Here is a 12350-nt window from a genome sequence, read left to right on the forward strand (position 1 = left end):
AAATCAAATTTTATTTGTCACATACACATGGTTAGCAGATGTTAATGCGAGTGTAGCGAAATGCTTGTGCTTCTAGTTCCGACAATGCAGTAATAACCAACAAGTAATCTAACTAACAATTCCAAAACTACTGTCTTGTACACAGTGTAAGGGGATAAAGAATATGTACATAAGGATATATGAATGAGTGATGGTACAGAGCAGCATAGGCAAGATACAGTAGATGGTATCGAGTACAGTATATACATATGAGATGAGTATGTAAACAAAGTGGCATAGTTAAAGTGGCTAGTGATACATGTATTACATAAGGATACAGTCGATGATATAGAGTACAGTATATACATATGCATATGAGATGAATAATGTAGGGTAAGTAACATTATATAAGGTAGCATTGTTTAAAGTGGCTAGTGATATATTTACATCATTTCCCATCAATTCCCATTATTAAAGTGGCTGGAGTTGAGTCAGTGTCAGTGTGTTGGCAGCAGCCACTCAATGTTAGTGGTGGCTGTTTAACAGTCTGATGGCCTTGAGATAGAAGCTGTTTTTCAGTCTCTCGGTCCCAGCTTTGATGCACCTGTACTGACCTCGCCTTCTGGATGATAGCGGGGTGAACAGGCAGTGGCTCGGGTGGTTGATGTCCTTGATGATCTTTATGGCCTTCCTGTGACATCGGGTGGTGTAGGTGTCCTGGAGGGCAGGTAGTTTGCCCCCGGTGATGCGTTGTGCAGACCTCACTACCCTCTGGAGAGCCTTACGGTTGAGGGCGGAGCAGTTGCCGTACCAGGCGGTGATACAGCCCGCCAGGATGCTCTCGATTGTGCATCTGTAGAAGTTTGTGAGTGCTTTTGGTGACAAGCCGAATTTCTTCAGCCTCCTGAGGTTGAAGAGGCGCTGCTGCGCCTTCTTCACAATGCTGTCTGTGTGAGTGGACCAATTCAGTTTGTCTGTGATGTGTATGCCGAGGAACTTAAAACTTGCTACCCTCTCCACTACTGTTCCATCGATGTGGATAGGGGGGTGTTCCCTCTGCTGTTTCCTGAAGTCCACAATCATCTCCTTAGTTTTGTTGACGTTGAGTGTGAGGTTATTTTCCTGACACCACACTCCGAGGGCCCTCACCTCCTCCCTGTAGGCCGTCTCGTCGTTGTTGGTAATCAAGCCTACCACTGTTGTGTCGTCCGCAAACTTGATGATTGAGTTGGAGGCGTGCGTGGCCACGCAGTCGTGGGTGAACAGGGAGTACAGGAGAGGGCTCAGAACGCACCCTTGTGGGGCCCCAGTGTTGAGGATCAGCGGGGAGGAGATGTTGTTGCCTACCCTCACCACCTGGGGGCGGCCCGTCAGGAAGTCCAGTACCCAGTTGCACAGGGCGGGGTCGAGACCCAGGGTCTCGAGCTTGATGACGAGCTTGGAGGGTACTATGGTGTTGAATGCCGAGCTGTAGTCAATGAACAGCATTCTCACATAGGTATTCCTCTTGTCCAGATGGGTTAGGGCGGTGTGCAGTGTGGTTGAGATTGCATCGTCTGTGGACCTATTTGGGCGGTAAGCAAATTGGAGTGGGTCTAGGGTGTCAGGTAGGGTGGAGGTGATATGGTCCTTGACTAGTCTCTCAAAGCACTTCATGATGACGGAAGTGAGTGCTACGGGGCGGTAGTCGTTTAGCTCAGTTACCTTAGCTTTCTTGGGAACAGGAACAATGGTGGCCCTCTTGAAGCATGTGGGAACAGCAGACTGGTATAGGGATTGATTGAATATGTCCGTAAACACACCGGCCAGCTGGTCTGCGCATGCTCTGAGGGCGCGGCTGGGGATGCCGTCTGGGCCTGCAGCCTTGCGAGGGTTAACACGTTTAAATGTCTTACTCACCTCGGCTGCAGTGAAGGAGAGACCGCATGTTTTCGTTGCAGGCCGTGTCAGTGGCACTGTATTGTCCTCAAAGCGGGCAAAAAAGTTATTTAGTCTGCCTGGGAGCAGGACATCCTGGTCCGTGACTGGGCTGGATTTCTTCCTGTAGTCCGTGATTGACTGTAGACCCTGCCACATGCCTCTTGTGTCTGAGCCGTTGAATTGAGATTCTACTTTGTCTCTGTACTGACGCTTAGCTTGTTTGATAGGCTTGCGGAGGGAATAGCTGCACTGTTTGCATTCGGTCATGTTACCAGACACCTTGCCCTGATTAAAAGCAGTGGTTTGCGCTTTCAGTTTCACGCGAATGCTGCCATCAATCCACGGTTTCTGGTTAGGGAATGTTTTAATCGTTGCTATGGGAACGACATCTTCAACGCACGTTCTAATGAACTCGCACACCGAATCAGCGTATTCGTCAATGTTGTTGTCTGACGCAATACGAAACATGTCCCAGTCCACGTGGTGGAAGCAGTCTTGGAGTGTGGAGTCAGCTTGGTCGGACCAGCGTTGGACAGACCTCAGCGTGGGAGCCTCTTGTTTTAGTTTCTGTCTGTAGGCAGGGATCAACAAAATGGAGTCGTGGTCAGCTTTTCCGAAAGGGGGGCGGGGCAGGGCCTTATATGCGTCGCGGAAGTTAGTGTAACAATGATCCAAGGTCTTTCCACCCCTGGTTGCGCAATCGATATGCTGATAAAATGTAGGGAGTCTTGTTTTCAGATTAGCCTTGTTAAAATCCCCAGCTACAATGAATGCAGCCTCCGGATAAATGGTTTCCAGTTTGCAAAGAGTCAAATAAAGTTAATTCAGAGCCATCGATGTGTCTGCTTGGGGGGGGGATATATACGGCTGTGATTATAATCGAAGAGAATTCTCTTGGTAGATAATGCGGTCTACATTTGATTGTGAGGAATTCTAAATCAGGTGAACAGAAGGATTTGAGTTCCTGTATGTTTCTTTCATCACACCATGTCACGTTAGTCATAAGGCATACGCCCCCGCCCCTCTTCTTACCAGAAAGATGTTTGTTTCTGTCTGCGCGATGCGTGGAGAAACCCGTTGGCTGCACCGCCTCGGATAGCGTCTCTCCAGTGAGCCACGTTTCCGTGAAGCAAAGAACGTTACAGTCTCTGATGTCCCTCTGCAGACGCCATCAGGTTTTCTTCCAGAATGGTCCTGTATTTGGCTCCATCCATCTTCCCATCAATTTTAACCATCTTCCCTGTCCCTGCTGAAGAAAAGCAGGCCCAAACCATGATGCTGCCACCACCATGTTTGACAGTGGCTATGGTGTGTTCAGGGTGATGAGCTGTGTTGCTTTTACGCCAAACATAACGTTTTGCATTGTTGCCAAAAAGTTCAATTTTGGTTTCATCTGACCAGAGCACCTTCTTCCACATGTTTGGTGTGTCTCCCAGGTGGCTTGTGGCAAACTTTAAATGACACTTTTTATGGATATCTTTAAGATATGGTTTTCTTCTTGCCACTTTTCCATAAAGGCTAGAATTGTGCAATATACGACTGATTGTTGTCCTATGGACAGAGTCTCCCACCTCAGCTGTAGATCTCTGCAGTTCATCCAGAGTGATCATGGGCCTCTTGGCTGCATCTCTGATCAGTCTTCTCCTTGTATGAGCTGAAAGTTTAGAGGGACGGCCAGGTCTTGGTAGATTTGCAGTGGTCTGATACTCCTTCCATTTCAATATTATCGCTTGCACAGTGCTCCTTGGGATGTTTAAAGCTTGGGAAATCTTTTTGTATCCAAATACGGCTTTAAACTTCTTCACAACAGTATCTCGGACCTGCCTGGTGTGTTCCTTGTTCTTCATGATGCTCTCTGCGCTTTTGACGGACCTCTGAGACTATCACAGTGCAGGTGCATTTATACGGAGACTTGATTACACACAGGTGGATTGTATTTATCATCATTAGTCATTTAGGTCAACATTGGATCATTCAGAGATCCTCACTGAACTTCTGGAGAGAGTTTGAGGCACTGAAAGTAAAGGGGCTGAATAATTTTGCACGCCCAATTTTTCAGTTTTTGATTTGTTAAAAAAGTTTTAAATATCCAATAAATGTCGTTCCACTTCGTGATTGTGTCCCACTTGTTGTTGATTCTTCACAAAAAAATACAGTTTTATATCTTTATGTTTGAAGCCTGAAATGTGTCAAAAGGTCGCAAAGTTCAAGGGGGCCGAATACTTTCGCAAGGCACTGTATAGCGAAAGTGTTTCGCCTCATGTGTCCAGCCTTAGTCCCAGCCTTTTCTCATCCAAACTTCTCCTTACTCAGACAACCAAAATAATAAAGTACATTTATAAATACCAAGGACGGATAAACAAATATTGTCTTCAGCTATCGAATCCTGAATGCTGGTTAAAAGCGCATTCCAGCTGGTGTCTATTCCACAAGTTACCGCTGGCTAAATCTATGATGTTAAAATGCCTATTTGCGCAATCCACTGTCTCATCAGCCCTACCAGGCAAGTTATAAAGTTGATCTCCACTATAAAAATCATCTAGACATTATCTCACATTTCTTTTAGACTAACATTTAGTTTTCAACAGGGGAGATTTGTATAAACCTTGCCGTCTGTCTCTCCGATATTTGCAACATTGTTTCAATATTCAAATTCGACTTTGTCTCAGGCCTAACAACACCCTGTGTCAATATATTCTCCAAACACTGGCTTCTCTGGCATCAAAACTTAAATAAGCCCCTGTTTCCCCAACTCCAGTCCTCCAGAACCCCCAACAGAACACATTTTTGTTGTAGCACTAGACCAACAGACCTAATTCAACTCATCACTGGCTTGATGATCAGTTGACAAGTTGAATCAGGTGTGCTTGTTGAGGGCTACAATGAATAAGTGTGCTGTTGGGGGTACTGGAGGACTGGAGTTGGGTAACACAGGCATAAGCTGCTAAAATATCTATAACAGGGACATCAAATCACATTTTATTGGTCACATACACATATTTAGCAGATGTTATTGCGGATGTAGCGAAATGCTTGTGTCCTACTTCCAACAGTACAGTAATATCTACAAATCTAAAAGTAAAATAATGGAAGAAATAAGAAGTATAGCAATATTAGGACGAGCAATGTCAGAGTCCAGGAGTATAAATACACAGTGCCGTGAGAAATATTTCTTCCCTTTCTGATTTTCTCTATTTTTGCATATTTGAATCAAATCAAATTTTATTAGTCACATGCGGCGAATACAACAGGTGTGTAGACCTTACAGTAAAATGCTTGATTACAAGCCCTAACCAAGAGTGCAGTTTAAAAAATATGAATAAGAAATAAAAGGAACAAGTAATTAAAGAGCAGCAGTAAAATAACAACAGCAAGACTATATACAGGGGGTTCCGGTACAGAGTCAATGTGCGGGGGCACCGGTTAGTCGAGGTAATTGAGGTAATATGTACATGTACGTAGAGTTATTAAAGTGACTATGCATAGATAATAACAGAGAGTAGCAGCGGCGTAAAAGGACCGGGGGCAATGCAAATAGTCTGGAATGTTATGAGATCTTCAACCAAAACCTCATATTAGATCAAGAGAACCTGAATTTACATACACCCAATTCCTCTGTGTGAAAAAGTAATTCCCCCTTAAACTCAATAACTGGCCGTGCCAACTTTAACTGCAATGACTGCAACCAAATGCTTCCTGTAGTTGTTGATCAGTCTCTAACATCGCTGTGGAGGAATTCTGGTCCACTCTTGCATGCAGAACTGCTTTAACTCAGCGACATTTGTGGGTTTTCAAGCATGAACTGCTCGTTTCAAGTCCTGCCACTACATCTCAATTGGGATTAGGTCTGGACTTTGAATATGCTATTTCAAAACTTCAAATGTGTTGCTTTTTAACCATTTTCATGTAGAGTTGATTGTGTGTTTTGGATCACTGTTTTGCTGTATGACTCAGCTTCACAGATGGACGGCCTGACGTTGTCCTGTAGAATTCTCTGATACAGAGTAGAATTCATGCTTCCTTCTATTAAGGCAAGTCGTCCAGGTCCTGAGGCAGCCAAGCATCCCCAAACCACTACCACCACCGTGCTTGACCGTTGGTATGAGGTTCTTACTGTGGAATGCAGTGTTTGGTTTTTGCCAGGCATAATGGGACCCAGCATTGAATAGTCCTTAACATGGGTTCTTCCTAATTGAGTTTTGGCCTATAGGAAGGGAGGAGAAGAATGGAGGCTTGATCTGGCAGAGGACGGCCTTGTAGCCGTCCTGAAAGGGAGAATAGCAATGGTCGAGGGTTTTTGATGCCTTAGATTTGCTTATTGAAGTCCCCAGCTACAATAAATGTTCCATCAGGATAATATCCAGTGTAGTTCCTTGAGAGCCATCTTGGTGTCGGCTTGAGGGTGAATATACACGGTTGTGATGATGACCAAAGATAATTCTCTCGGGAGGTAATGGGGATCGGCATTTGATTGTGAGGTATTCTAGGTCGGGTGAACAAAAAGACTTGAGTTCCTGTATGTTACCACAATCACACCATGAGTGGTTAATCATGAAACATACACCTCCGCCTTTCTTTTTCCCCGGAGAGTTCTTTATTCCTGTCATCTCAGGTGTCTATTTTGAAAGGGCCCTCTCAGACAACAGCTACTTTATCTGGCTGAAATCACTCAGTTCAGCAATGCCATGGCAACATATCAATCACAGTGACAGGGAGGCAGGATGGGAAGGCACTGTGGCATAGTCACACACACAAACACAGCACCAGATGGGCAGACTAGGTGTACTGTACAGTAAAGATAATTGCAGAAATATATATAGCTTGCCAGACACACATAGTCACACAAACAGGTGAATATATACTAAGAGAGAAACAGAAGACAGATGCTACAAGAGAGGCATGTAGAAAGGCCAAACAAACACGGCCAAATGAGCAAACAGCTGAACTGTTGTTAGAGTACCTGAAACGAGAGGATGACTGGTAAAATCTAGGATTGCATACTGTCCTAACTCAGGATTGGAGCAAGACAACAAACGTAAAGCACTGAGAGTATTTAACTCTGAGGGAATAGATCTCTCTTTCCCTCCCCTCCTTTCATTTCCCTCCCCTCCTTTCTGCTGTCTCTCGACCCCTCTCTCCCTCCCTCGTCCCCCCATTTCTCTCTCTCGCTCTCTGTGGTGCCAGCTCCATCATGTCAGTGGGCTGTACCCTCAGCCTGCAGGGCTCTCCTCACACACTGAGGCAACGCAGCTCTGCCGCCCTGCCACTTCAGCTTTTATACACATCAATGGAGCACAGCCAACACACACACACACCCACACACAGGCGCACACACACACACACACACACACACCGAAGCATGTAGACACAAACATGCAATGGACCGTGCACCCTCACATGCATAACCTACATTTACATAGACACATTCACAACCATGTTAACTTAGCCACCCCCTCTGACACATTAACCATTTTTTCCCTTTGCCTAAAGCCTCTTATCAAAAATCACTGAAGCTGGAGTCTTATATCTCCCTCTCTAACTTTAAGCATCAGCTCTCAGAGCAGCTTACCTGTACACAGCCCATCTGTAAATAGCACACCCATCTACCTCATCCCCATATTGTTATTTATCCTCTTGCTCTTTTGCATCCCAGTATCTCTACTTGCACATCATCATCTGCACATCTATCACTCCAGTGTTGATGCTAAATTGTAATTATTTCGGCTTTATGGCCTATTTATTGCCTTTACCTCCCTACTCTTCTACATTTGCACACACTGTACAAATATTTTTTTATTGTGTTATTGACTGTACGTTTGTTTATCCCATGTGTAACTCTGTGTTGTTGTTTTTGTCGCACTGCTTTGCTTTATATTGGCCAGGTCGCAGTTGTAAATGATAACATGTTCTCAACTGGTCTACCTGGTTAAATAAAGGTGAACTACAAAATAAATAAAACATCTAATGAGGCAACACAGGGAGGCCCATATACTGCTTCTACTACCAATTGGAAGCATCACACAGGACCCATGATGCACAGGGGAGGTTCTACTTAGTGTGATATAATAATAACTGCACTTGATCACTGCAGTAAATGTAACATGGCATGATAAGAGTAGAGGACAAACACAGAGAGTGACAATATATCTAGAAATCAGCTGTTACATCTGCGAAGTGAAAAGTGCATGCTTCGAAAGGCAGTTGCTAAAGATGACAGTTAGTGAGGAAGACCGTGTGCGTGCCAATACGAAACATGACACAGTGGAAGAAGCTCTTGGAGCAACTTGACTGAACCACAAACTGGTTCTGAATGATGACATCTGGGTATGGTGGCCTAAAGGTTACCCACGTCCGGCTCAGGACACCAGCACACAACTCACTCACAGAACACAACACACCGTCTGCTCATTCAGTGAAACTGTTTGACTGGCAGAAGTTAGCCTGGTGACAGCAGACAATTACAGATGTTAGATCTTGAGCCAGTTTTCTACAGCGGGAAAATAATCCTGCAGCGGCAGGAAATATGAATTATTATGTGGATTATAATGAATGGACGTGTTTGTAGGGGTTGACACATTTTTCTTTCAATTGTAAATCAAATCAAGTCAAATTTCAAAGTTTGCATTTATACTACACATTCGCAATTCTCAGCAACAAAAGAGTGATCAAATTAAGATCCTACATCTTGTCGTCTGTTCCTTTCCACCCACTCATTAGATATATACTATCCACAGGTAAGATTAGGTGGGTGGTGCAAAATGACTCTCTCACACATGGAATACAAATCCTCTAGAACTTTTCTGCTGTTGTCTTTTTTATTAAGCACAAAGGGATTTACAATGGAAAATGTCACATCTAAATCAGTGGTTCTCAACCCTGGTCCTGGGGACCCAAATAGGTGCACATTTTTGTTTTTGCCCTAGCACTACACACCTGATTCAAATCATTAAAGCCTGATGAGGAGTTGTTGATTTGAATCAGCTGTGTAGTGCTAGGACAAAAACAAAAATGTTTGTTTCCCCAGGACTAGGGTTGAGAACCACTGATCTAAATGGTACGTACCTGAAAAAGGTGACGAAAAACTGCACCAGGTCCATGATGCTGTTGTGCTGGGAGAAGGCGATCTATGGGAGGAAGAACAGAGAAAGGAAGTTTGTGAGAAGGATAGGAAAGACATTGAAGATACTACATACAGTGGACAGACTGATAATACCTTGATAAAACATATGTTGTTGACAAGAACACAGAAGTAGACAGAGTTTCCGTTAGAAGAATTCAAGACAGTAGTTCATGTAAGAACACTACACTGCAAAGGAGTTCAAGAGGTCAAATGATCATCGAAACATCAATAAAAATAATGTGTAGAAGATTTTAACGGGGGCTGAAATTCCTGATTTAAACTTCATTTCAATTTTCCTCATTAGGAAATGTGACCGAACGAGATTTGGGTCTTGGAGACGTGTCTCTTGTGTTTGTGTTCCAACGTGGGAAGCATTTGTACTTTCACACTGCCAAAACAGTACACACAGTTAGTCACTCACCCATCTAGATAACTTGAAACATTCTAACCAAGTCTTGTGTCTGGAAGTAGCCCGAACTAGCTAGCAAGCTAGCCAACTTCTTTCACCAATTAGCTTCAACCAGCTGGTGTGTGACTGTAGGAAAATTGGTTTGACTTTGAATAGCCCATCTCTGGGGCTAGATAAGACTGTCAATTCATTGCACAATGTAAATGGGACAATATTTTCATGTTGCACACATTTTAGTCATCTTAGTAAATGCTTTCAATATTTGTGTATGCATTTCTACTATTTATTGTTGGTTTGAGGTTTTAGGTCATTGAAATTTGGCACTATTGACATTTTAAAATATTGTCCCATGTACATTGTGTAATTTACTGATGGTCCCCAAATAGTCCCATAGGGATACTGAATATCAAACCTAATTGACCATGGGTATTACGATCGGGTTGAGTGCAGCTGCGCTCCGAATTGATGAATACTTCGGTGCTGCCAGTTGTGGGTAGGATTTAAATAAACCCAACCCAAGGAAAACTGTTACAGTACCCTTCATTCCGTGACATAGCATTTTTTCCTCATTATTTTGCAAATCTCAGTTTTAGACGAGACTGACTGAATTTTTTTCTCCCTATTTACACTTTGTAGTCAATTTTGACAGCAGAATGAGATAAGTTGTTTTCCCCACTCAGGTAATACCTCCCATCCTTTCTAAGAGTTAACGTCGTACTGTTGTCTATAATGCCAGGGGGGGTTTCAGTTGTAATCATGTACCCATTCGTTTGAACTACACTCTTAGATCTGCTATTGTTAGATCAAAAGAGAAGCCCACTGTGTTCTGCTCACCCAGTTCTTTTAGTTCAAATGTGAGTTCCATAAACTTGAACAGCTTGGGCTGTTGCGTGATCGCAACCAAAGCCCATGTAAAGTCTGTTTATAACATTCCATCATGGTTATTCTGAGAGTTCCTCATACTGACATTGGCTGCGGCCTCAAGCCCTATGGTGCTAACCTTGGAAAAGTAATTCCAATTTGTACTCCTTCCCCTATTACTAATAGGGATAGACCAAATGTTTCAGTTCTATGCAATCTTATAGCCGTACCAACTATATCAATATCAACCATCAGACAGGGCCTGCAACAGCCTATTGAACACAGCTTGTTTGAGTTGGAGTTTCATTGTGACTTTAAAAATCGTAAAGGACTTGGGTTGATATATGTGAACATCAGGCGCTTACTTCCTAAACTGGATTGTATCTTCATCTGTGCTATGCAGATGAATCCGGACATTATGGTATTGACTGAAACTTGGATCTCTGGGGACACTCTGGACTCGGATATTAATACGGAGGGTTATTATGTGTACAAACCTGACAGACCAGGTAGAGGTGGTGGAGTGGCCATTTGTTTTATAAAAAAGAATTGGTCTCTTTACTGAAATCCATTTCCCTTGTCTTTTTTGGGGCCTAGTATCTTAAGCCTTTGTCTGGGGAAAAATGTATCTATAACTGTTACTGGGGTCTAAGTTCCTCCAATGGTCTACCGTCCTCCCTTGAGGAGTTAACTAGTTTGTCTTCTTTTACTAAATCAGAAGTTAATATCCTGGGGGACCTAGATTATGATTGGAAATGCAGGCTTCAGACAATCTAAAAGACATGTGTAATGATCTAAACCTAACCCAGCTGGTTACTAAGCCTACACGGCCCAACCCTAAATATTCTTCAAAGTCAACTTTGATTGATCTTATCCTAATAAATACACCAGCGAAAGTGTCTTCGCCCAAGACATTAGTGACCATTGCCCAGTTGTTTGTGTTAGAAATGTGGGAATAATTTTATTTATTATTATTTTTTAAATCATCCTCGTGTCATCACAATGAGGAACTTTAAAAACGTCAGTTAACTATCATTAAATGTTTTTATTTTTTTATTTTACATGATCTTTATTTTTGTGACCTTAATTGCATTTCAGCTATGGCAGCTATCCCTGAACCTGATTTATCTTTAGGCCTTTTTAGAAATGTCTTCAATACTATTGTAGTTAATCATGCTCCCTTAAAAAAATTAAGGGTTAAAGGTTGATTGAATGCTTGGTACACTCTGGAATTATCAGAAGTCATTCATAAAAGAGATAATGCTTGTGTCAAGGCCAGGAACACAGGCTTAGGACCGGACTGGTAAGCTTTTAAGCAACTGAGGAATCATTGTGTAAGACAAATCAGAAAGGCTAAATCTGATTATTATGTAACTGCTCTATCGGATTGTAATGGGAACCCGACAAAATTCTGGAAAACTGGAAATCCCTGAAGGATTCTACTTCCTCTTCTTTGCCACAACAAATTAATTCAGACACTGGCCTCATTACAGAAAGAAAATGCATTGATGCATTTAAATCACCATTTAATTTCAGCGGACTATCTTTTTGAAATATCTTTTAAACCCATTCACAATGATATTGGGCTGGATGCTGATAGGGGAAACTTGCTGAATGATCAGATAAATTATACTCAAAGCTTTTCTTTTAGGCTATTTGCAGAAAAAAAAGCAGAAATCCACAGGGAATCCACAGGGACTGAACTATTGGGTCCTGGTCTGCTTCAGTGTGCAGGGCCAATTATTGTTGGCTCAAAAACCCACATTTTCTATTGACATTTTTTATCAGGAAATATTCAAAAATAATGGAAATCAGCTCTTGTGCTGCCACTCCATAAGAGAGGGGACAGTAGTGATCTTAATCATTATCGCTCCATTTCAAGGCTTCCTTGTCTAGCTAAGATTCATGAATCATTGGTAAATGTACAACTTTGCTCTTTTTATCTGAGAAATGTATTTTGAATGTAAACCAATCAGGGTTTAGGCCTGGGCGTAGCACTATTACAGCAACCACTTAGTTGTTAATGATCTTGTCAATACTTTAGACATTAAAATGAAATGT

General features: G+C 42.6%; 1 protein-coding gene across 2 annotated transcripts in view; it reads right to left on the bottom strand.

Annotated features, from left to right (window-relative positions):
• The window catches only part of LOC139412626 (attractin-like protein 1), a 319192-nt gene that overhangs the window by 123627 nt on the left and 183215 nt on the right, over positions 1-12350 (bottom strand). For both annotated transcript variants that reach the window (XM_071159320.1, XM_071159317.1), the window contains one exon: positions 8962-9023. In XM_071159320.1, coding sequence (XP_071015421.1) covers positions 8962-9023 — 62 coding nt within the window. The remainder of the gene's footprint in view (positions 1-8961; positions 9024-12350) is intronic.

This window comes from Oncorhynchus clarkii, chromosome 1, assembly GCF_045791955.1.
Source record: "Oncorhynchus clarkii lewisi isolate Uvic-CL-2024 chromosome 1, UVic_Ocla_1.0, whole genome shotgun sequence".
NCBI lineage: Eukaryota > Metazoa > Chordata > Actinopteri > Salmoniformes > Salmonidae > Oncorhynchus > Oncorhynchus clarkii.